The sequence below is a fragment of the Rhinatrema bivittatum genome, chromosome 4, assembly GCF_901001135.1.
Source record: "Rhinatrema bivittatum chromosome 4, aRhiBiv1.1, whole genome shotgun sequence".
Classification (NCBI taxonomy): Eukaryota; Metazoa; Chordata; class Amphibia; order Gymnophiona; family Rhinatrematidae; genus Rhinatrema; species Rhinatrema bivittatum.
Genome location: NC_042618.1, coordinates 357,804,582 through 357,829,676, shown reverse-complemented (window position 1 = coordinate 357,829,676; position 25,095 = coordinate 357,804,582). Strand labels below are relative to the sequence as shown.

The 25,095-nt window shown below is 44.2% G+C and overlaps 1 protein-coding gene across 1 annotated transcript in view; it reads left to right on the top strand.

The window, feature by feature from the left end:
- The window catches only part of SMURF2 (SMAD specific E3 ubiquitin protein ligase 2), a 316,698-nt gene that overhangs the window by 157,367 nt on the left and 134,236 nt on the right, over window positions 1-25,095 (top strand). Inside the window, exons 4-5 of the mRNA XM_029600765.1 lie at window positions 13,240-13,373; window positions 14,097-14,162. Of these exons, the coding sequence (XP_029456625.1) occupies window positions 13,240-13,373; window positions 14,097-14,162 (200 nt within the window). The remainder of the gene's footprint in view (window positions 1-13,239; window positions 13,374-14,096; window positions 14,163-25,095) is intronic.

The window sequence follows — 25,095 nt, the reverse complement described above, 5'->3', positions numbered from 1 at the left end:
TCTGGAACAGCTTGCCTAATGATATTTGCATGCTTCAATGTTTATATTCTACCTTTAAGAAACAGGTAAAGGCTTTTTATTTCAAACAGGGATTTCGCTAACAATTTACAGCAGGATCCACTGCGATAATCGGCTCTTAGATGTACAACTGCTGGTTAGCACAATGCTCCTTTTTGCCTTGACTTGCTAGGTTTTTATTTTTTCTGTTTTTTTTTTTTATTACTTTATTCTGCTTTTAATTTCTTTATTCTTAGTCCATGAATTTTTTATTGTATATATTCCTATATTGCTGTCACAACAGCAATGTATTTTCTGTGATCATTATGCATGCTTATTTTAATCTGCAAAGTACTTTGGATTGTGCAGACTATAAACCAGTTAAATAAGAACATAAGAAATTGCCATGCTGGGTCAGACCAAGGGACCATCAAGCCCAGCATCCTGTTTCCAACAGAGGCCAAACCAGGCCACAAGAACCTGGCAATTACCCAAACACTAAGAAGATCCTATGCAAAAGAAGACACATGCAATTAATAGCAGTGGCTATTCCCAAAGTAAATTTGATTAATAGCTGTTAATGGACTTCTCCTCCAAGAACTTATCCAAACCTTTTTTGAACCCAGCTACACTAACTGCACTAACCACATCCTCTGGCAACAAATTCCAGAGCTTTATTGTGCGTTGAGTGAAAAAGAATTTTCTCCGATTTTAGTCTTAAATGTGCTACTTGCTAACTTCATGGAATGCCCCCTAGTCCTTCTATTATTCGAAAGTGTAAATAAATAAAACATAGATAAATATCAAATAACATAAAAACAAAAATACAATTGCTTATCCTCATGAAGTCAGCCCTCCTGAAGTCCTGGACCCTAAGTATGGTTTGAAGCTTCTCTCTACAAGTTATTTTTTATATTGTAAAGTCACATTTATCACTTTGTACCTCAGTTTATCCAGGTACAAAGCAGTGACAATTTTTATTATCGTGTCCAAAGCTAAAGGACTTTTATTCCATCTTAATTTTCCTTGCCTGTTGCTTTTGACAATGTTGACCACAATCTGCTTCTTGACACTTTGCCTTTACTTGGTCTTCAAGACTCAGTTCTATCTTGGTTTTTAAAATTTGTATTTGTTTTTATTTATTTTCTACCTTTTATGATGCTTCAAAGCAGATTATATTCAGGTACTGAAGGTATTTCCCTATCCCAGAGGGCTTACAATATGTTTGTACCTGAAGCAATGGCGGGTGAAGTAATTTGCCCAAGATCACAAGGAACGGACAGTGGGATTTGAATCCTGGCTTCCATGGTTCACAGCCTGTTGCTCTAACCACTAGGCTATTCCTCTATTCCACTTGTCTTACCTTTTCTAGTGCACTTTTAGAGTGTTATCTGGTGGATCGTCTTCTACCTCTATCCTGTTGTCTGTTGGTATGCCTCAGGGCTCAGGCCCTTTTCTCTTCATTTCTCCCTCTATATCTTCTCCCTTGGTAATCTTATTTCCTCCCATGGACTCCAGTACTATCTTTATGCAATTGACTCCTAAATCTCCTCTGAACCAGAACGCTTGTCAAGAGTTTGATTGCAAATCTCAGCTTACTATCAGATGTTGCTGCTTTTATATGTTCCACAGTCACCTGAAACTCAATATGGCAAAAACAGAACTTATTTTACTCCCTTCTTCACTCCCCCCCCCCCCCCCCCCCCCCCCGAAAAAAAAAAATCCCTTCTCATACCTTCCTTATTTTTCAGTCACTGTAAAATAACACTACTATCCTTCTGGCCCATAACCTTGATGTCTTGTTTGACTCCTCTCTTTGCTTCTCTGCTAAAAAGTATACAAAAAACTTATGACCTAAGGACAAAACTTTAAATTGTATGCATTGGAAGCCATTGCAACTATTATCATCCCTATATCTTGCACCAGTAAGCATTCTTGTGGCGACATTTTGCACTAAATCAAGTGCTCGCAGACATTTTTTTTTTGTAATCCAAGATATAGAGAATTGCAATAATCTAATTTGCTCAAAATCAAAGCTTTGTGTAACATTTCACAAACTGCTAAGGTGTTAGAGGTCTAATTTTCAATTAATAAAATGTTTTCACCACCTGTCTGATTAGATCTTATAATTGAAGGACAGAATCTAAAATTATTTGAAAGTCAAGGCCCTCATCAAGAATTGACATGTTCGTATCTTACAATTTATAAATAGTGGAATTAGGAATACTCAGTCTCTCACCTATCCATACTAATTTTGTTTTTTGTAGATTTAAAATCTACATATTAGTCTTCATCCATTCTTTAATAACTGACGACATGTCCCTTAAAAGATCTGACAATCCTCCATCAGCATCACAGGGAAGCAAAAGTTGTAAATTATTGGCATATATATCAAACTTTTTCACATGAACGTAAAACCTTATGGGTGAATTTTAAAAGCCCTATGTGCACCAAAGCTGGGAGATATGTGGACAAGTTGTGCCAGCGTGTGCTGCCCGGAGTTTAAAAAGCACACGCATACCTCCTGTATTGCACACAAAAATATTTTCCTAAAAAGGGGTGGGGTGTGGGTGTGGTATGGGCGGGGCATAGGTGTTCCAGGATTTCTCAATGAATCCAACGCGTAAATACTTACATGCACAACTGCGCACCAGGGCCCTCTATTGTGTAACTTTATTTCTACTATGGATGGTGTGTAAGTCAGAAAAATGAAAACACTAAAAAGTGAGCGGAGTTTTAAAAGTCGGGGCTAACAGCGTAATAGGGAGGCTAATTAACAGAGGGGGTTAGGAAGTCCCATCCCTTAACTGAGTGAACTGGGAACGAACTGCTTTAATTGGTGCACGCACACGGAAGCGCACCAGTTTTATAACATGCATGCATTGGAGCTCGTATGTTATAAAATAAGGTTCCTATGTTCCCTCCCAGTCCGCTCCAATTAAGGAGCGGACTGGGAGGGAACTTCCCTATATCCCTACCTAACCTTCCTACCTTTTCCCCTCTCTTCCCCGACCCCCTAATTCCTTCCTAGCTATTATAATTTTTTTGTTATTTACCTTGCTGCTCCTTTGGAGCAGCAGTAGACTCCGCACACTGGCCGGCTGCTGCTGTGTGCTTTCCCCGGGACAGTGGCTAATGGCGCTGTCCTGACCCACCCCATGCCCCCAGCCCGCCCATTTCAGACAGGCCAGCACTTCAGCGTATATCGGGGATACGTGTATGGCTGGGCCTGTTATAAAATATGTGCCACGCGCGCAAGGCCCAGCCACACTCAAAAACCCTGAAATTTATGTACACGGCCTTTTTAAAATCGGGGTGATAATCGCCAGCCTGCACTTGTTACATCCGGTTTGTCAAAAAAAGATGAAAACCTTTATAATATTGTTGACCCTATCTCCAAATTTTATAGACGGCCTAATAAAATAACTTATTAACTGTGGCAAAGGCAGAAATATTTCGGTGATAACTTTAAAATATGTGTGTGCGCACCCATATAAATGTGTATATGGGTGTATAGTAAGATGTACTAAAACTTTATATCCTGCATACAGGTTTTCTTTTTTTGTTTTTTTAAATTTATCTGATTTTTATATTCCGTGCTTTTTGGCACTTCAAAGTGGATTGCATTCAGGAACTGTAGGTATTTCCATATCTCCAGAGGGTTTACAATCTAACAGGCTGATTCACCAAAATGAGCTACCACATTACCATGTATTATTAGTGAATATAACCCATTAGAAACAATGGTTGTGGGGGCAAGATGGCCGCCATTAGATATGCATGCTGAATTTCCTAATTTTTTGCCTTGAAAGTAAAAATGCCTCATACCAAACGTAAAGCTAGAGTGAGGGAGATTTCCACCTCCTCTCCCTTACCGGAATTTCATCAACCAAGGATTGAGTCATTCTTCGTGGCACCTCCAAAATTACCGCTGGTAGAGAGGGCTGCTGCGGGCGCTGACGTGGAGCAGGTGTCAGCACTGCTGGCTGAGGGAATATCTTTGAATCCCAAGAATTCCCTCGCCTCCTCAAGCTGCTTTTTTGTCCATCTCAACAGCCCGCTCTGAACTCCGAGAGGAGGAGACTGAGGAGCTGCAGACTGAAAATCCCGGCGAGAGAAGCAGGGTGGGTGCAGCAGGGAATGTTAGGTCCCTGCTGCAGTTGAGGCCTATCTCTCCTATACAACCTGGGAACCCTTCTACCTTAACTGGAGCTACTGGTCTTGAGAAGAGGGGTATGAGCCATATAGGAGTGAGTGAGGTGGAGCCCAGGGTAGACCTGGCTGTTTCTTCCCCCCTGATTAAGCCTGCTTTGATAACTATGGATTCTTTATGGTCTGATCTGATATCTTTGGAATCTGCAATATCTAATTTGACTAAGATTACTTTGGATTCAAATCATCGTCTTCTTACTACCGAAAGTAAATTATTTCTCATACTTCAAAGCTGGAATAACTAGAATCTCAAATTTCAATGGTAGACTCTCTTCAGCAGAAATGTGTTCAGTGCATGCAAAAAAAATTGAGAACTCCCTGAAATCTCTAAGGGCCTCATTTTCTAAAGTATCGCAGGCCTGCGATACTTTAGAAGATGAGGGGCGGGCCTGCGAGCCTGCGCTAGCCGGCAGTGATCGCACCGTCGCGGTGCGATCGCTGCCAGTTTCGTACCCAATAGCGCCACCATAGGAGGTGTAGCTATTGGGAGCGAAATAGGCAGCGAAAAGGCACCTACCTTTTCACTGTCTGCGGCATCTGCGCAGAGTCGGCCCCGGTGACGCCCAGACTCCTCCTCTTCCGGGGCCGACTCCGCCCCCCCTTATCACGTGCGAGCGGCTTGGAAAATGAGGCCCTAAATCTAAGAGTTCTTAACTTTCCCTGTGTGAAGTTGATTTCACCTTATAAGATGTTCAAAACCTATCTCATACATAATTTGAAATTAAAGAAGACTATCTGTACTTAAAGGTTCTTCATAAACCAGGAACATAGTCAGTATAAAGGGTGGTAGATGATGAAATGGTTTAGTAGGCCTTAAGACTGTGCTAAAACTGTAATTCTTGATTCCAGTGCAAAACAGCTCAATCTGGTTAACACACACTTGGCAGGAATAGTGAAGGCAAATGCAATGTTTTTAGCAAGACAAATAGCAGTAGCAGCAAGTCAGTGAGCTGAAGTAAGTTAGATTTCCTGAGAGAATGAGAACAGCTAAGAAAGGTAAACATTTGAATTTGAAAACCATGCCCAGACATTAGAGTTTGGCATCAGGAAAACATGTTAAACAGAATGAAAAATTCGCTTGTAAAAAGTACTAGACAAAAAAGAGAGAAAAACAGGCAGGGGAGCTATTTGATGGGTCTTAAGAGTCAGGAGCTTGAATACGTATTTTCCGTTAATGACAAATAGAATTTGAATCTCTAGTCCTGTAGACTACCCTTTGAGGTCCAAAAACCAATCTGAAGAAGTCTGTAGTTGAAAACTTTTTTCCCGTGTCACCTTTTTCATTAGCTTAGGAAAGTGATCATATAAGTTAATATTGTTTCCTTTTTATGCACAGTAATGGTGGGGCAAGTGGGGTTTTATTTGTTTAATCAATGATTTTAGTTATGAGCCATCCTGGGTGCTATCAGAAAATGGACTATAAAATGAAGAAGTAACTGGATGAGTTCTGCATTATTGTACATCCTCACCTGATGTACTAAAAGGTTTCTCCCATTTTGTGCAAAAAATACTTAGGGCCCTACTAGGAGTGGAGGAGTAGCCTAGTGGTTAGAGCAGTGGGCTATGAACAAGGAGACCAGGGTTTGAGTCCTGCTGTTGCTCCTTGTGACCTTGGGCAAGTCACTTTACCCTCCATTGCCTCAGGTACAAACTTAGACCTGGATTTATCAAAATGTGATATGTATTGGTTTCTGCTAATAGACAGTTTATTGCACTTTGCACTATTTATTTATTTTATTTATTTATTAACTTTTATTTACCGACATTCGTGAAACACATCATGCCGGTTTACAAAGAACTCAGGCGGGAAATCCAATAAAACAATATAAACAATATAATAATATAATATAACAAGATAAAAAAAGATAAAAAAATAACATTGAATAGCAGAAACAGGAGTCAGAAATACAAAATGAACCAAAATGGAGCAATAACAAAAGGGGGAGGAAGGCCGTAGGGAGGGAAGGAGGATAGGGGGGAGTGGGAAAGGGGGGCTGGGGAGCGGGAGGGGAAAGAGCATATCTAGATGAATATATAAACAAAGATAAAATAGAATAGAGGGAGACTATGTACAGTGGGAAAATGTACAGGTACTATTAACTTAAGTAGTACTAAGGAAGTATTGGACATCCGGCCGTATTGATTGGGCGGCGGTATTCACTAGGATATAACTTAAATAGTGGGAAACTATGGGTGTAGGGGGAGGGAGGAGTACAGGGGAGAGGGTGGAGGCCGGGTGGCCCAGGGATCGAGGGTGGCTAGAGAAGAAGGGGATGGGTTGGGCGAAGGGAGTAAAGGGTGGATGAAAGGGCAGGGGGAAACTGAGAGGAGTGGTGGCAGGAATGAAAAGTCGGGCGGGTGGAGTTGGGAGGAGAAGTTAAGTTTGGTGAGTGTCGGGGTAGGCCTGTCGGAAGAGCCATGTCTTGACTCCTTTCTTGAAAGTGTGGAGGGATGACTCTTGGTGTAGGAAGGTGGGGAGGGAGTTCCAGAGGGTGGGGCCAGCGATGGAGAAAGCTCTTCCTCTGGTGTGAGTTGAATGTGCTGATTTGAGGGACGGGGTGTGGAGAGTACCTGTCTGGGTTGTTCTTGTGGGGCAGTCAGAGGCACTAATTACCTATGCGAAGAGCTAAGTTAGTGCAAATTGCGATAATGTTTTCAGACTTTGCAATAAGTGCTAGACCTGTTGTATTTCCTGCATACAACCACTGGGGGACCATGTTTAATGGGATAGAGAGAGCGAGAGCCTAGCCATAATATCATCTCCCTAGATAGGTATTTATATCCCTATGGGAGGCCCACCTAGTAACTCGAGGTGAGGTTTAGGTATTAGTGTAGGGGGTTAGGGGCCACTTTGACATTCAACGTGAGACATACGAACAGAACAGTGGTCTCTTGTGAAGATTTGATGCCCTTCGGAGTGAGGAAACTCACTCCAAGATGATATTTGTGCAAGGTTCTCTGAACCTAGCTTGATGGACACTCTACCTGGGTAATATCAAGCTAGGCTCTCACTCTCACTCTCTCTCTCACCTGGTGCTCCAGGAGCTTCAAACCTACTGAAACAGGCCTTTCAGGAGACATCACAATATGGGCTAACACCTTACCACCCCATAATACAAGCTATCGCACAGCTTAACGCTACTGAAAAAGGTGTAGCTAAAATCAGCATTAAGTCTGTGCGATGGCACTTTGCAGACTGGCAAACCCAGCCCACTCCTGCCCCTAACTCCTCCTCTTTTTCGGATTTGCATCGCACCATACGATATAGTGCTATTGCATGCGTTAACGGGGCTTTTTGCATGCGTTAAGCCCTTAGCGCATGCGAAAACGCCTTAGCGCATTTTGATAAATGACCCCCTTAGATTGTAAGCCCTCTGGGGATAGGGAAATACCTACAGTGCCTGAATGTAATCCACTTTGAAGCGCTGAAAAAGTGTGAAAAGTGGAATATAAAAAATCTAAATAAAATAAAAAATAGTTTGCAGCTATTATTACATTGGTCATCTTAAATGAAAATGATACCATGTATTCCATGTCTTCTAAAGTGGACAGATTAAAGTAAAAGATCATGGTACTAGTTAATTTTGGCTCACATTTATTTCCCTTTTCAGAACTTAAAGTAGGTAAACATATGATACATAAAGTATACTGTTAATAGAATTGTATGGCATATCATTTAAATATCATATCACACTATTTCTCCACATAAAGACTAAACAAATATGCTGAAAACTTAGTCATAAATTTAAATCCCATCTTCTGATTATCCGTTTCTTTTTCATTTCCTTATACTGAAAATTGCTGTGTTTCCATTTTCCTTATCTTTCCACACTGTTATAAATCATTCAAAAGACTTCTAACATCGATCATTCTTCTCCAGTATATAGAATTTTCACATGAAAGCTTTATATTCCACTTTTCTTGACTTCAAAATGGTTTACATTCAGGTACTGTAGGTATTTTACACACATAAAACATGATTTGTGCTCAGAAATTTTCTTGCCTATAAAACAAGATTTGTGAGTCAGAGCCATCTTTTTTTTTTTCCCATTAAAAGTGTGCTCAACTTATGATAAAGACTAACACATTTTAACTTGGGTTTGTGCGTACAATTTTGTGTTAACTCACTTTTTAAACTTCCAGTACATTAGTATAACGTTTTAATCAAATTCTTCACTAGAGTTTTCCCAACACCTGACACAACTTCAACCTTCTGTTTTGGCCGTCAGTCTCAGATGGCTTTGACCTCTGTGCCTCACCTTTCTTCCTTCTCTCTCCTCAAGCCTTGGGAAGATGGCTGCTGCCGCGTCTTCATGCCGCTCTCTCTGGCGTCCCTGGAATGGCAACGGCGACTGTGTTTGCCATGTTTCTCCTGAGGGCCTCCTAGGGTGCGCACGCCACCCATGTCTTTATCCACATCATGGCGGGAACCTCGGGGGCGTCCCCACAGAGTGACATCATGCCATCTGGGTATTTAGCCTGCCCTTCGTTTGCTAACAAACTGAGTTAGCAAGGATCGTGAATGAATTGGAATGCCTCCGGTCTAAGCTGCTCTGCCGCTTCCTTGCTGCCTCTGGAAGCTCTCTCTGCCCTTCGGGGTATTTCATCTCTAACCTGGGTACCTGCTCCTCGGGGGCCCTTATGCTTTCTTTCAGGTACCTAACTGGGATACCGGGTACTCGCTCCTCGAGGGCCTGCTCTCCCTACCTTGGTGCCAACAGTTCAACTATTTCTGCCTGCCAGGATCTCCAACAATACAGCTATCTACTTCAGTGAGTAATCTAACCTTGTCAGTCTGTCTCACCACAGCTCAGCGCTGGGAGTCTGCATCCGGGACTCTACTACTTCGCGCTGCCTACCATCTATTCCAGTGTGGGACTGGTCTCCTCTGCTGAGGACCCCTGGACTGCTTCTACTGGAATACCTCACTACTGCCACCCCTGGCCAGTATCGCCAAGCTGTATAATAAATACAAATCCTCTGTGTCTGCGTGTTTAGTCTAGTCTAGTAGTGCGGTTCCTCACGGGGCTCCTCCCCGTGGGAGTGGCCATCGCCGCAGTACCCAAGAATTCACTCCAATACCTCAAAACCATAACACCTTCATATAGAAAGCACACCAAAATCTACTTCATGCAAAATCTTCCTAGATACTATGGAAGCCATGGGGTGGTCTTAGTTTGTAACCAACCCCACCCATAAAGCAGGTTATATCCTCGACCTTATATTCGCCAATCACAACAACTGCAAAATCATTTTTTCCCACAAAAGTTTACCATGGTCTGATAACCAGTTAATAAAGGCAGAAGTATCTCTCGTAACCCCACAACAAACAAATGCACATAATCAATCTTTTAAATACCAAAAAAAGAAAGAAGAAACCATTAAAATAAAATTTCAGAATTCGATCACAATAATGCTTCTTCATCTTTTGAATCCTGGGAAAAACGTATCAATGAAATAGCTGACAACTTTTGCCCAATCCAGGAAAAAACATTCCAAAACGAAGGCCACACAACTAAACAAAAGAAACTTTAGTGTAACGAAGAGCTATGACATGCAAAACAAACCCTGAGAAAGTCTAAAAAGCAATGGAGAAAAAATCACTCAGCTGAATTTCTAGAAAAATACAAATCACTGTTAACTAAATACCAAGAACATATAAATAAAGTGAAAAAACAATACTTTGCAAATCAAATTCATGGAGTAATATTTAACTCAAAACTACTCTTTGACACAGTAAAAATCTTAATCAAGGATCTATCTTCCTCCATAGCAAGCAGCTGCGATTTCTCAAAAGCATCATGCATTGAATATACTAATTTGTTATTAAACTAAATCAATATACTCAAATCACAATTCTTTCCTGACCAACCATAAAAAGAACCAGAAATACAATCTATACAAGTGAAATGGAACTCATTTGACACAGTATCAAAAGTTGAAGTAAACCAAATATTCACTAAAATGAAACCTGCAACCCACCCACCAGATCCTATTCCAGTAAGTACCCTAAAAAAAAAAGTAAGCAGTGTAATAACCCCAGTAGTAACATCCATAATAAACCATTCACTAGCAGAAGGACTGGTTCCCAACAAGGCAAAACAAGCTGTGATTAAACCAATTCTAAAAAACAAATCTGGCAGAATCAACAACTGGGACAATTACCGACCAATTTCAAACCCTGCCTTTCATCTCAAAAGTCCTAGAAAAAGCAGCCTTATCACAATTAGAAAGCTACCTTGAAGACAACAAAATACTATATCCAAACCAATTTCGATTCAGAAAAAAACGATCAACAGAAATCCTGCTCATCTCTTTAACTGACCCTGTGCTTACAAGGCTTTGACAACAATGAATCATATATACTAGTTCTAATTGATTTAAAAGCGGCATTTGACGCAGTAGACCACACCCTGCTATACCACCAGCTGAAACAAATTGGAATAGGTGGAAATATCTACAAATTGTTCTCTTCCTTCTTAAAAGATAGGACATTCCAAGTCAAATTAGGTAACCAAATCTCAGATACATTTCTGATTGACACAGGCGTCCCACAAGGTTCAGCACTCTCGGCCACTCTGTTCAACATCTATCTTCTACCGGTATGTGCTTTACAAGCAAATTTGGGAATCAAATTCTTCTTATATGCAGACGATATACAATTCTACATCCCTTTTGACAAAACATTTGAAAATATTGCTGCTACTCTGTCAACGTACATGAGGACCATACAACAAAAACTTTCCCAACTGAAACTAACTCTAAACACAAAAAAAAACGGAATTATATGGATAAGAAGAGACAATCTGAAACTCAAACCACCAACCCTAAACTTAGGAATACCAATATTACACCATCAGATGAGGTATGAAACCTGGGTATTCAAATTGACGAGAACTTAACTATGAAAAAGCATATAAGCAAACTAATCAAATCAGGTTACGCCAAGTTGAGAATTCTACATCAACTAAAACCTCTGTTAACAATACAAGACTCTCGCAGTGTCCTACAGACACTATTTTCAAATTTAGACTCTTGCAACGCCCTCATACTAGGCCTCCTTTCAAGTCTACTAAAACCTCTACAGCTACTTCAAAATGCATCAGCAAGACTCCCTAAGGTCAAGGAAGTTCAAACACATCACCTCCTCTCTGATAGCTCTGCACTGACTTCCTGTACAATCCAGAATTCTTTATAATGTGTTATCCCTAATTTTTAACATCAACAATATTGATCCTGACTTATTAGGAGTAACACTACAATACTATACACTTCAAAGAGACCTAAGATCACAAAACAAAGGTTTCTAATGGTACCCTCCACTTGGATCACTCACCTAACGCAAATAAGAGACGAATGTTCGCAATAGCAGGCCCCAAGCTGTGGAACTCTCTTCCAGAACCATTACATCAGATAACAGAGCTTTAAGTGTGAACTAAAAACATGTCTCTTTAGAAAAGGCCTATGTTCTAACGTAACATATACTGCTATAAACGCAATAATAGCATTGACTGCTCCCAAGATAGCTTTGTTTAAACTTACATTATACAGTAAATGACAGATAAGTATTTTATTTATTTATTTATTTAGCGAGTTTTATATACCGTCATTCGGATTAGTCATCATAATCCATCATAACGGTTTACAAAAATACGAAGGTTACAAGGTTAAGGGGGGATAAACAGGGTTTCAAAAAAGGTTCAAACTGTTGTTAAACATAGGGGTATCAAATGTTTGTTAGTTATAGTTCTGTTTTACGTTACACTTCTTAGTTATAATAAATAGTTGTGATAAGTTTCATTTATTCATTTATTCTTCAGGTTTTACCAGTAGAATTAGAATCTGTTGTCACTGTTATGTAAACCTAGAATGAATTAACAGGAACTAAATTAGATAGGAACCTCTATGATATCCTTGAAATTGCTTAACCATGAACTACATTTCTTTTATGCTATGATGTTGTTTTCACTGTTATGTAGACCTAGAATGAATTAATAGGAATAAGTTAGATACTTTCCTTGAAAATGCTTAACTATGATCTAAAATCTGTATACACTGTGATGCTGAATTAGAAAGATAAACATTAACACAAAGCACATGATTGTGACAGTGTATATGAAGGCTAATTCTGTAAACAGTTGTGATCTTCTTTTGGAATGACTGTATATAAAAACGCCTAAATAAATAAATAAATGTAACATTGGATTACTTCATTGGGAGGTAAAATTTTGTTTATCACTTGCATTAAAAAAACTGTTCTGAATTTCAGTACAGCATTTTACCATACTGCTTATTGCATCGGCCCCATAATAAAGACAAATAAAAGCTTTATTATGGAATGCAGTTGCTGTTCCCTGAATGCTGGATTATGTTCTATAGATATCTATATGCATGGGACAGTTGCTTTCTGATAACTTTCCCCAAAGCCTGAGCTACCTCAAAATTGTTTCTCCTTAAGCACAGAGAGGAGACAAAATAAGAAAATGATATGAATAGGGCTGGAAAATATTTAGAAAATGTGATCATTAGCCAAAATATTTAGGAGCCAGGAATATTTATTTTCCTTATTTACCTTTTTTGCAGCTTTTTCCATTTTGTTTGAACCATTTAAAAAAGTTAACTTTTTAAAATTACATTTTGCTAATTTTTTTTGCATTGTTATTCTTTCTCCACCCTCCAGCTTCTTTCTACCTTAGCCTCAGTCTAGTTTCTTTTCTTCCTCCCTCCTGCCATCCTATTTCCTTGTCAGCTTCTCTTCTGTGCAAACTGGCAGCAAGGGCATTTCCACCATTAGATATGAGATGTGTAGAAAGGAATGGGAAAACCTTTTTTGAAATATTTTACATAAGATTTAGATATAAAATTGAGGAACTCACTGCCACACAATTATTCAGTAAAGTAATAGGTAATATTAGGGGAAATGTCTTTTTTTCTTTTTCTCCTTCTAGAACCTTGCAGTAAATCTTTCGCTAATGTCCAGAATTTGCACACCAGTTTCCTAATCTTATAATTATTTTTTAATTCTCCTAGATATATTGGAAAGTCAGATTCAATAACGATCAGCGTATGGAATCACAAAAAAATTCATAAGAAACAGGGCGCTGGATTTCTGGGCTGTGTGCGGCTTCTTTCTAATGCAATCAACCGCCTCAAAGACACTGGGTGTAAGTAGAGTAAAGCCAAATGTAATAACCTTGCCACTCAGCATTTAGAATACTCATTTCTATGGCTTTAATATAATCAAGTTGTCATAACATATCCTCCGCAAACATATAATCCTTAAACAATATTTTTCAGCTATCTTTGTTTATTTAATGATTTTTTTTAAATGTATTTATATTAAACTGTTTTTCTCTGTAGGCTATTAAGAGCTGGTTTCTGAAGGTAAGGTACAAAAGCAGCTGGAGGATCGGTTTCCTGTTGCCTACACTATACAGAAAGCGTTGAGCTATATAAATGGACAGAACTTTTTTTCTTGTATTACAAAAGACATTTGGGCTTGTTCAGGGAATTTTCTGTTTTGTCCTGTGGTCATCACACACCTGAACTTTGCAGAAAAGAGGCTGATAAGCCCAATTCAGACCTCATACATGGTCAATATGGTAGTGCTATAAAATTTGGAAAAGTCACGCAGACTGCTGGATGTGGGCTTTTTCCTTGATAGGCCGTTATGTAACAGTCTCTGCACAAAATATTTTCTTGACCTGGGAAAACCTTTGAAGATTTCCACAAAAATTCAGTTTTTTGATGTTTGCCTGGCTTCTTGGTGCACTGGGTGTTTTATCACTAAAGTTCTTTTGCTCTGTGTTAAATTTTATGTAGCAGAATTGCTTCTTTAGAGGTTCCTTGGTTTTCTTTGACTTACCTGTGTCTTCTGCTTTTTATAGATCAGAGGTTGGATCTATGCAAACTTGGGCCAAATGACAATGATACAGTTCGAGGACAGATAGTAGGTAAGTGGGTAAAATATGTGAATCTTTTCTAAAAGGTTGGCGGAACTTAAAATTGGTAGCTCTCATTTTGTTCCAGAGAAGAGTCAGAAACACTTTTAGATTCCCATAGTTCAAACTGATGTGGCAGCCCAAAATTTGAGGTTTTGCTGGTGATTGTAAGACTTAGATTAGCTCTGCTCCTGGTCAAAGCAGTTATACTTTATTTGTATTTAATTTTTGAAGAAGCAGACCCAATGCTCTTTACTATTGCCTTTGAGATAGCATGGATTTTCTCCTTCCTGCATTCAGCCAGTCATTCACTCACCTATCTGTTTCTTATCTCTGTTGCTACATCTTTTGGTTTTATTCTTGCCCCTCCTTTCATGTTTGTTGATCCCTAATATATTTTATTTCTCATGTATTTAAACCCTTTAGAATAAAAGGGAGCCACTTTTTAATATGATAGTGCCTCTTTTTGAAACCTTTCCTTCCCTGGGTCCACTCTAGTCTACCTTATACATATTGGTGCGATGCTTGAGGGGGGTCAATGGATTTTACTTTGATTAGGTAGGAGAAATTTCCACAAACTTGAAACACTAATTTTCCTAGCGTGTAGCAGATGGACTCAGGACTAATGGGGTATAGTGTGCTACTGATAGCAGTTGGAGACGGAGTCAGATTTCAATCTAACGTCAGCCCTAGTACAAAAATACGTCGGCCCTAGTACAAAAATACGAAGGTTACAAGGTTAAGGGGGGATAAACAGGGTTTCAAAAAAGGTTCAAACTGTTGTTAAACATAGGGGTATCATATGTTTGTTAGTTAGTTATAGTTCTGTTTTACGTTACACTTCTTAGTTATAATAAATAGTTGTGATAAGTTTCATTTATTCATTTATTCTTCAGGTTTTACCAGTAGAATTAGAATCTGTTGTCACTGTTATGTAAACCTAGAATGAATTAACAGGAACTAAATTAGATAAGATTATTATAAGATACGCGCTTAGCCACGCGTATCTTATAAAATCCGGGGTCGGCGAGCGCAAGGCTGCGCAAAATCGGCAGCCTACGCGCGCCGAGCCGCACAGCCTGCCTCCGTTCCCTCCGAGGCCGCTCCGAAATCGGAGCGGCCTCAGAGGGAACTTTCCTTCCACGTCCCCCCACCTTCCCCTCCCTTCCCCTACCTAACCCACCCCCCAGCCCTACCTAAATCCCCCCCCCCCTACCTTTGTTGGGCAAGTTACGCCTGCTTGAAGCAGGCGTAACTTGCGCGTGCCGTCTCGCATCCCCCGGCACAGGCCGCAGTGCCGGGGGACTCGGGACCACCCTCCCGGCTCGCCCCTGAACCGTCGCCACGCCCCCGGACCCGCCCTGGACCGCCCCCCCCCCCGCCCCTTTTACGAAGCCCCGGGACTTACGAGCGTCCCGGGGCTTTGCGCTCGCCGGCGGCCTATGCAAAATAGGCGCTCCGGCGTGTGAGTGCCCTGCGCGCGTAAATCCGGGAGGATTTACACGCGCAGGGCTTTTAAAATCTAGCCCATACCCTTGCAGGAAGCTCTGCTCTTCGGTATTCCTCCATCTCCATAACATTTCGGGACTCTATCCACACTTGCACAGCATTAGAGTATTCTAACCAAAGAAATCTAAAACAAAGAAGAAATTTTACCTCTACAGACGAGCCCCGCTCTCCTGCTGTGATATCTACGGGTCCCTCCCCCAGTTGAGAATTCCTGAGGTGATTTCCACGATCCCTCAGAGGTAGGCCTCGGTCCGGCAGCAGGTTCCCGGCTGGGACTTAGCCCCCGGCAACGGGTGCGGCTGAGAGGCAGCGGGAGCAACTTTGAGCATGGTGGTGAAGTTGCTCCCTCTCCCCCCGCAGCCAGAGGCCGCCCAGAACAAAACCGGGAAACGCTGAGACAAGGTAAGGTAGAAAACTTCTTAAGTCTCCGGTCTCCGAGGCTGGAATAGCTGCACAGATCACCAGCCGGCGTCAGTGCTACCGGGATGATCAGCCCTATCTGGGCTAGACCCCAGTCCGATACGAGGGTCCTCCCACATGGAGACCCTCCGAGGTGGTCGCCATATTGCTTGCGTGGTCGCCATCACCATTTTCATTCGATCCGTGCGCACAGAGGCGAGCCGTGCGCACAAAATCACTTATGCTCACACAAGTGTGCACATAAGTGCCGTGCGCACAGCAACGTGCACAAGGGCGCTGGGCACACAGCCACATGCTCAACAGTACCGGGTGCTTAAGTAAACCTCCTTGCGCACAGCGACACGCGCATCTTATTGAGCGCACATCCGACCTACACGCACAACTTCGGCACACCCGGAGCGCATAATTCAGCCTCCCGGCGTACGCTTGAACACACAAACCAGGGTTTTCTGCAAGCCTACGTGTACAAACCATGGCGCCACCGGACATGAAGCTCAAGGCTCAGGGCCTCTGCCCAGTATGCCACATTAGAGCTGCGCAACATGAAGAGGCCACAGCCCTGTGTCTACAGTGCAAGGAGGCTCTGGGTGAACCAGGCCAAGGTCCTCTCCAGCCGGCACTGGGATCCAAATCCACAAACAGTTCACCGGATCTGACTACCTCATGGCCTGCTGTGCCATGGTGACAAGCGCCTGCTTATCAAAGACCAGGAACGCCTCCACACCCGTCGAAGCAGCCAGAAGGCAACTCTGGCTTCAAAGCTGGTCAGCCGATGCGACGTCCAAGAAGCCACCACACCCGTCCGTTGTGGCAGCCAGAAGGCAACTCTGGCTCCGAAGCTGATCAGCCGATGCGACGTCCAAGACTAGACTCACGAGAATGCCTTTTAAGGGAACCCTCCTGTTCGGAAGCAAACTGGAGAAGTTAGCCAACAAATGGGGCGAATCCCCAGTACCGCGGCTACCGGAGGACAAGAACAAGAGAAGCCATCGCCCCTCCCCCCGAATATCTAAGGGCAGGGGATCACAGCGCTTCAAACCGTACAAAAATACATATCAAGCAACTCACCCCACGGGCAGGGGATCACAGCGCTGCAAACCGTACAAAAATACATATCAAGCAACTCACCCCACGGGCAGGGGATCACAGCGCTGCAAACCGTACAAAAATACATATCAAGTAACTCACCCCACGGGCAGGGGATCACAGCGCTTCAAACCGTACAAAAGTACATATCAAGCAACTCGCCCCGCAGGCAGGGGCCAGTCCTTTCGGAACAAACACAGCAAAAGGGGAACCGGCGCCGGTCCAGGCCCCAGCCACACCCCGCAATGAAGATCAGCTGACCCATCCACATAAAGAAGCCATAGGAGGCAGACTTGCCCTATTCTACCAAAGATGGGTCGAGATAACTTCGGACAAGTGGGTCCTAACCATCATTCGAGAGGGATATTATCTGGACTTCCACAACATTCCTCCCAACAAATTTGTGAAATCTCCCTGCCACAACCCTTCCAAGAGGATGGCAGTGGAAACCACACTGATCAAATTGCTCGACTTAAAGGCCATAACACCGGTGCCCATGCATCAACAAAATACTGGGCACTATTCCATCTATTTTATCGTTCCCAAGAAAGAGGGTACATTCCAGCCCATCCTGGTCCTCAAGTCCGTCAACCGCCACTTGAGGGTACCTCGCTTCTGCATGGAAACCCTATGCTCGGTCATAAGGGCAATACAGCCGGGAGAATTTCTCACATCCCTGGATCTGTCAGAAGCCTACTTGCACATCACGCGCATCAGCGTTTTCTTACGCTTCGCGATCCTGGACCACCACTACCAATTCCGAGCACTACCCTTCGGGCTAGCCACAGCACCCCGAATGTTCACCAAAATCATGGTTGTAGTGGCGGCGACACTGAGGAAAGAAGGAATCCTTGTACACCCATATCTGGACGATTGGCTGATCAGGTCAAAATCCCTAGAGGAAAGTCATCAGGCGACCACCAGAGTCAAAACTCTACTGAGAACCTCGGGTGGGTGGTCAACACAAACAAGAGCTGTCTGCAGCCCTCCCAATCTCTGGAATACCTGGGAGTCCGGTTTGACACCAGACAAGGTAAGGTCATTCTGACTCCTCCAAGGAGAACAAAACTGATGAACCAATTGCGAAACCTGTTAAGCAGCCTTCACCCCAAGGTGTGGGACTACCTCCAAGTCCTCTGTCTCTTGACATCCACACTGGAAGTGGTTCCATGGGCAAGAGCTCACATGTGACCCCTACAGCGTTCCCTTCTGTCACGATGGAATCCGATGTCCCAGAACTACTCCATTCGCCTCCAGCTCCCGGAGGAAGTTCGAACCCAGCTACAATGGTGGCTACAAGAAGATCATATGAGCAAGGGAGTAAGGCTGTCCCCGCTGACCTGGATCCTGCTCACCACGGACGTGAGCCTACAAGGGTGGCGAGCCCACTGCTAGGAACTGACCGCCCAGGGGCAATGGGACAAGGAAAAGTTGAGATGGAACATCAACTGACGGGAAGCACGGGCAGTCAGGCTAGCCTGCCTGTGCTTCAGTCACAGACTCCGGGGCGAATTGGTCAGAGTCATGTCAGACAATGCCACAACAGTTGCCCTCATCAACTGCCAGGGAGGAACCAGAAGCCAACAGGTGTCTCTGGAAATAGAACCCCTAATGGCATGGGCGGAATCAAACCTACAAGAGATATCAGCCACACACATCGCAGGAAAAGACAACGTCACTGCAGATTACCTTAGCAGAGAAAATCTAGACCCAGGGGAATGGAAGCTGTCGGCCATAGCCTTCCAGTTGATAGTAAACAGCTGGGGAACACCAGCCATGGACCTCCTGGCAACCCGGTCCAACGCTCAAGTTCCCAACTTCAGTCACAGACGGGAACTACAATCCCAAGGGATCGATGCCCTCGTTCAGGCCCTGCCACAGGAAATCCTGCTATATGCCTTCCCTCCGTGGCTGCTACTGGGCGGGATCATCCACAAGATAGAACAGCACAGGGGACCAGTACTTCTAGTGACCCCGGACTGGCCAAGAAGGCTGTGGTACGCAGACATGCGAAGACTACTGACAGGGAGCCCTCTCCCTCTACCTCCACACCGGGATTTGCTCCAACAAGGCCCGATCCTCCACGAAGACCCAACTCTATTCTCTTTTATGGTCTGGCCATTGAGAGGACACGCCTGAAGAAGAGAGGATACTCAGGAGCGGTGATTGACACACTGCTCCGAGCACGCAAGTTTTCCACATCTCTAACCTACATACGAATATGGAGAATATTAAAAGCTTGGTGTGAAGACCGCGACATCCTCCCGTGGACAGTCAAAATTCCCATGATCCTGGAATTCCTACAGAACGGCCTACAGAAGGGGTTGTCTCTCAACTCCATCAAGGTGCAGGTGGCCGCGTTGACCTGCTACAGAGTCAAGGTGGAGGGCGGCAGCCTAGCCTCTCACCCGGACGTCTCCCGCTTCCTGAAAGGGGTCAAACAGATCCAACCACCCCTGAAGTGGCCGCTACCGTTATGGAATCTCAATCTAGTCCTAGACTTCCTAGCAGGAGCCTCCTTCAGACCCACCTGCAGTTTGTCCCTCCGCATACTAACACTGAAGACTGCATTTCTAGTGGCAGTCTGTTTGGCCCGTCGAATCTCAGAGCTTCAAGAACTGTCCTGTCGAGAACCGTTCCTCAGGTTCACACCGGGATCCATACAGCTACGCACAGTCCCCTCCTTCCTCCCAAAAGTGGTTTCTCACTTCCATCTAAACCAAACCATCTCGCTGCCATCACCAGACGAGCATAAGGACTCAGAAGAATCTCGCCACCTTCGCCATCTTAATGTCGGCAGACTCCTAGTCCGATACCTGGAAAGGTCGGAATCCATATGGAAGACGGACCACCTATTCGTCCTTCACAGCAGGAAAAAACAAGGGGAAGCGGCCTCATGGGCAACCATAGCCCGCTGGATCAAAGAAGTTATCAAGGTGGCCTATGTAGAGGCAGGCAAGCCTCCACCTCTACAAGTCAAGGCCCATTCCACTAGAGCCCAGGCAGTGACCTGGACGGAAACCAAGATGCTGTCACCCACCGAGATCTGTCGGGCGGCAACATAGTCCTCCATTCACATCTTCTCCCGGTTCTACCGCCTGGATGTTCAGGCTCGGGTGGACACAGCATTTGCAAGGGCAGTACTAAGTGGGCCATGGGCAGCCTCCCACCCGGTTCGAGAGTAGCTTTTGTACATCCCATTGGTCCCTGAGTCCATCTGCTACACGCTAGGAAATGGAGAAATTACTTACCTGATAATTTTGTTTTCCTTAGTGTAGACAGATGGACTCAGCATCCCGCCCATGGCTGCCGACAAACACGGAAACCTCGGGTGACAATCCCCGAGAGCAAGACAAACACGGGTAAGCCAAGCTTCCCTCTAAGACACCCATACCTAACGGGTGTCTGTGTTTCTCGGTTGAGTGCACTGGCGGTCTCCAGCTATAACCACATCAACCAGTTCAAGTTAATCACGTTAATCAAAGTTAACCAAGTTAATCAAGTTATTCAGTCACACATATCCACAATTTCTTTTCGAAGAGAATACTGAAGAGCAGAGCTTCCTGCAGGGGTATATGTACTACGGCTGACTTCAGATTGAAATCTGACTCCGTCTCCAACTGCTATCAGGAGCACACTATACCCATTAGTCCTGAGTCCATCTGTCTACACTAAGGAAACGAAATTATCAGGTAAGTAATTTCTCCAATTTTCTCAGGAATGAAATAAAAATCTGAATAAAAAATAAAAAGCTTAAATATTTGTCTAATAAATTATTTTAATATAGCTGCATTCAAGCAGCCATATTGCAAATTTTCCGGTTCCAAAGTGGTTTGTAATATTTATTTATTTAATGCTTTTTTTATACCGACATTCATGATGTAGGTCATATCATATCGGTTTGCAGGAAACAAAGTATCGTAACATTAACAACCAGAAGGATCAAAAAATGTTACAGTAAAACAGGGATATGTAACTGGGAAGAAGGAAATGCAGAGGCAGACAGTTAACTCATAACAAATACAACTATAGAGATGGAAGGTTTGGTAGGCCTAAGACTGGACTATGACATGGCTGTTGCTTGTGTTGATTAGGGGAATGCTTGTTTGAATATGTTGGATAACTGAAATATTTGTAAAGATGCTTTCATTTTACAAAACTAAAATGAATCTTCTAGTACATGAGTAGCCCTTGAGCAATATAGTTTTTGCATTGAGTAAATGAAAGTAAATGATTTAGGTTAGTTAATCACGCAAACTTTAAAACATAATGATCTGTGACAGGGTCGCAGTCATAATGAGGGAAACTGATGTCTAGATTAAGGGTTTAGCTGAAAGACAAATGATAGCTCACAGCTCTGTCCTGTTTCTTGAATATTTTCCTAAGGGATATTATGGCCACTTTGACAGCTGCTTTAGTTGGTAAAAAAATTGTTAGAACCCTGACCTTTTGCTTGAGACCTAGTATCAAAAACAATAGGGTTACATTCTTTGGGAGTTGTGTGTGCAGTGCTTAATGGAGAGAGAGTTTGGTGTTGCTGTAGAGGTTCCTTCCATGTCATAGTTGTGCAAAACAGTTGAACTCGTATATTCCAAATTGGCCAGACTCATGATGTAAGCATATCAAGTCCCAGTGGTAGCCACGGTCTGTGTATCTTTGAACACACTCAGTCCAATGAAGGGCTAAGTTGAAGGGGAAAAATGTAAAAATGAGAGAAAAATACCAGGTAGTTGTGACAGACCATGTAGCTGTAGCCCAGTAATGGCTGGTTCCAGAGGAAGTGGAAACCCAAAGGGCCAGAAAGAAAAATGCTGAGCCAAAAATAAAATTGTTGCCAAAGAATGTGGAAGTCTAGTTTCTTTAAAAGTAGCAGTGTATTTGTGAATTGTTCAGCAAAAGCAAAAACTAAATATTGTATCACACTTTTATTTTGTAAACCTTTTTCTCACAGGACAAGCAGGATGGTTGTCCTCACAAATGGGTGACATCGAGGATGGAGCCCACCACGGAAAACTTCTGTCAAAGTTTAAACAGAATTTTGACTGGCCCCTACTGGGCATGCCCAGCAAGGCACTGACCCTGCAGCCAGCAGGGGTCTCCTTTCAGTCTTCTTTTTTCCGCGCAGCAGTTGCCACGCGGTGAAAGGAGCTCTCTAACCACGTTCCTGACAGGAATTTGGAAGTTAATTTCCTAAGAAAATTTGCCCCTCAGGGGTCTCCCTTCGACAAATTTTTAGTCATCTTACGGAACCCGGTAAGTTTTTTGCCTTTTTCCATCGACTACCGTCGAATTTGGCCCTTGAGGCCTGTTGGCACTTACCAATCCCCAGCCTAAATTTTGGCTTCAGGCCATGGCAACGGGGTTCCGCCGTTGTCCGGATTGTACCCGGACTATGTCCATCACAGACCCCCACAGGGTTTGTGTGATGTGTTTGGGTAGTGAGCATGATGTCCTGACTTGCACCAAATGTGCCTTAATGACACCCAAGGGTCGCAAAGCCAGGATGGAGAAGATGGGGCTCCTCTTCCATGCACCCACCCCAACGCCATCAATAGCATCGACGTCATCGGAACCGGCACCGTCGAAGTTGTACCATCATCGTCAACCCTCCGGTGACCGTCCGCCATCGATCGCTTCTCGGCCGTCGACTCCCGTCCCTTCCCCGGATGGGCGAGGGGATCGGAAGGAAAAGCACCGCTATCGACGGCACAAATCTCGGCCTGTCGAGGATCCACAGCCATCGACCTCTGCTCAAGCCGAGCCACCGACAAAGAAGCCGCGAACAGACCGGACACCCTCCACGTCTCGTTCGCAGGCATCGAGGAAACCCTCACCCTCCCGGGGTGCGGGGGCCGTGATCCCACCGGTTACGGTGGTCCCTCCGGCCCTGCCTCAGCCTCCCTCTCCCGTCGAGCCGGGTATGGTTACCCCTGGTCTCCGGGCAGAACTGGACCGGCTGGTCCAGGAGGCCATCGAGAAAGCGATGAAGAAATTGCAACCTCCATCGGCACCGTCTCCGGCACCGGTTCCAGTGCCGCCCCCGGCACCGACACCGGCACCGGCTTCGCCACCGAGGAGGGAACCGACCACCGAGCCGTTGATACAAGCGCTAGCACCGCTATTGAGCCGCATGGAGGCGCTCATGACGGCCCTTCCATCGGTGATTCCAGTGCCATCGACAACACCACCGTCTCCGACTGGATTTTCATCGGCAGGAGAAACACCGTTCTGGATTCCCCCTTCCGGGGTGGTTCCATCGGTGCCTTCTGGTATATCTCCACCGATATATCCTTCGGTTCCATCCATTCCACGCCAGGCACCGATTCCATCGGCAGCACCGAAGCCATCGATGCCATTTCTGGTTCCACCTACGGCACCGATTCCACCTCGGTTTCCATCGATGCCTTCAGAGCCTCAGCCAGGTCCATCAGGGTTACAAACCCCACTTGATCCCTACGATACCTGGGGTGATGATGATGATACATCTTCTGACACGGATTTGCCTTCGCCTCCATCTCCTACAGAGAGTAGAAAAAGATCTCCTCCTGAGGATCTATCTTTCATTAATTTTGTGAAAGAGATGTCAGAAGTTGTACCTTTTCAACTACAATCTGAAGCTGATGACAGACACCAGATGATGGAACTCCTTCAATTTCTGGATGCTCCAAAAATCATCGCTTCCATCCCTATACACCAGGTGTTTTTGGATCTGCTCAATAAAAACTGGGAATCTCCTTCATCAGTGTCCCCAGTTAACAAAAAAGCTGACTCCACCTACCTTGTCCAGTCAGCACCAGGTTTCCAAAAACCTCAACTGGATCATCGCTCTGTTGTGGTTGAGTCCGCGCAGAAGAAGGCCAAGCGTCTTAAGCCACACTCTTCTACCCCACCTACCAGGGACAACAAGTTCCTAGATAGTGTTGGACGGAAAGTCTATCATGGAGCTATGTTGATTTCACGCATAGCTTCATATCAGCTTTATATGACTCAGTACAACAGAGCCATCCTTAAGCAGATGCAAGACTATGCTGACACGTTACCAGACCAATACCAACCGCAGCTTCAAGCCCTTCTTCACAAGGGATTTGAGGCAGGGAAGCACGAGATTAGGACTGCCTACGACATATTCGATGCTTCCACAAAAGTTTCAGCCACAGCCATCTCAGCCAGACGTTGGGCTTGGTTAAAATCATCCAACCTTCGCCCAGAGGTTCAGGATCGTCTTGCTGATTTACCCTGCTTAGGCGATAATTTGTTTGGAGAGCAAATTCAGCAGATTGTGGCGGAGTTGAAAGACCACCATGAGACGTTGAAACAACTCTCATCTGTCCCACCTGAGCTGACCTCCAAGCAACCGCAAAAGAAAGACTCTAAGAAGTCATTCTTTCGACCACGCCGTTATTACCCTCCATCATCCAGGCCTCGTCCAGCTCGATCCTCTACTAGGCCTCAGCCGCGTCAGCCTAGGAAACAAAGGCCTACTGTAGCCCCTCCTCCTGGGCCTGCGGCTGGCCTTTGACTCCCCTGTAGGGAACACATGCCAAACCCCTCTTCCGGACATCCCTGTAGGAGGTCGACTGTACCATTTTCTACAACCTTGGTTGCAGATCACCTCAGATCAGTGGGTGCTAACAATTATCGCACAGGGTTACCACCTCAACTTCATAACTCTTCCGGCAGACTCCCCGCCTCTTCAAGCGTGGAGTCTATCCACCCATTTGGCTCAGTTACAACAGGAAGTATCCCTTCTTCTGCAATCAAATGCTATAGAACCCGTTCCTCCCTCTCAACGAGGCAAGGGATTCTATTCCAGATACTTCCTAATACCAAAGAAATCAGGGGGACTACGTCCCATTTTGGACCTTCGAGCCCTCAACAAATACCTTCAAAAAGAGAAGTTCAAAATGGTAACCCTAGGCGCGCTGCTCCC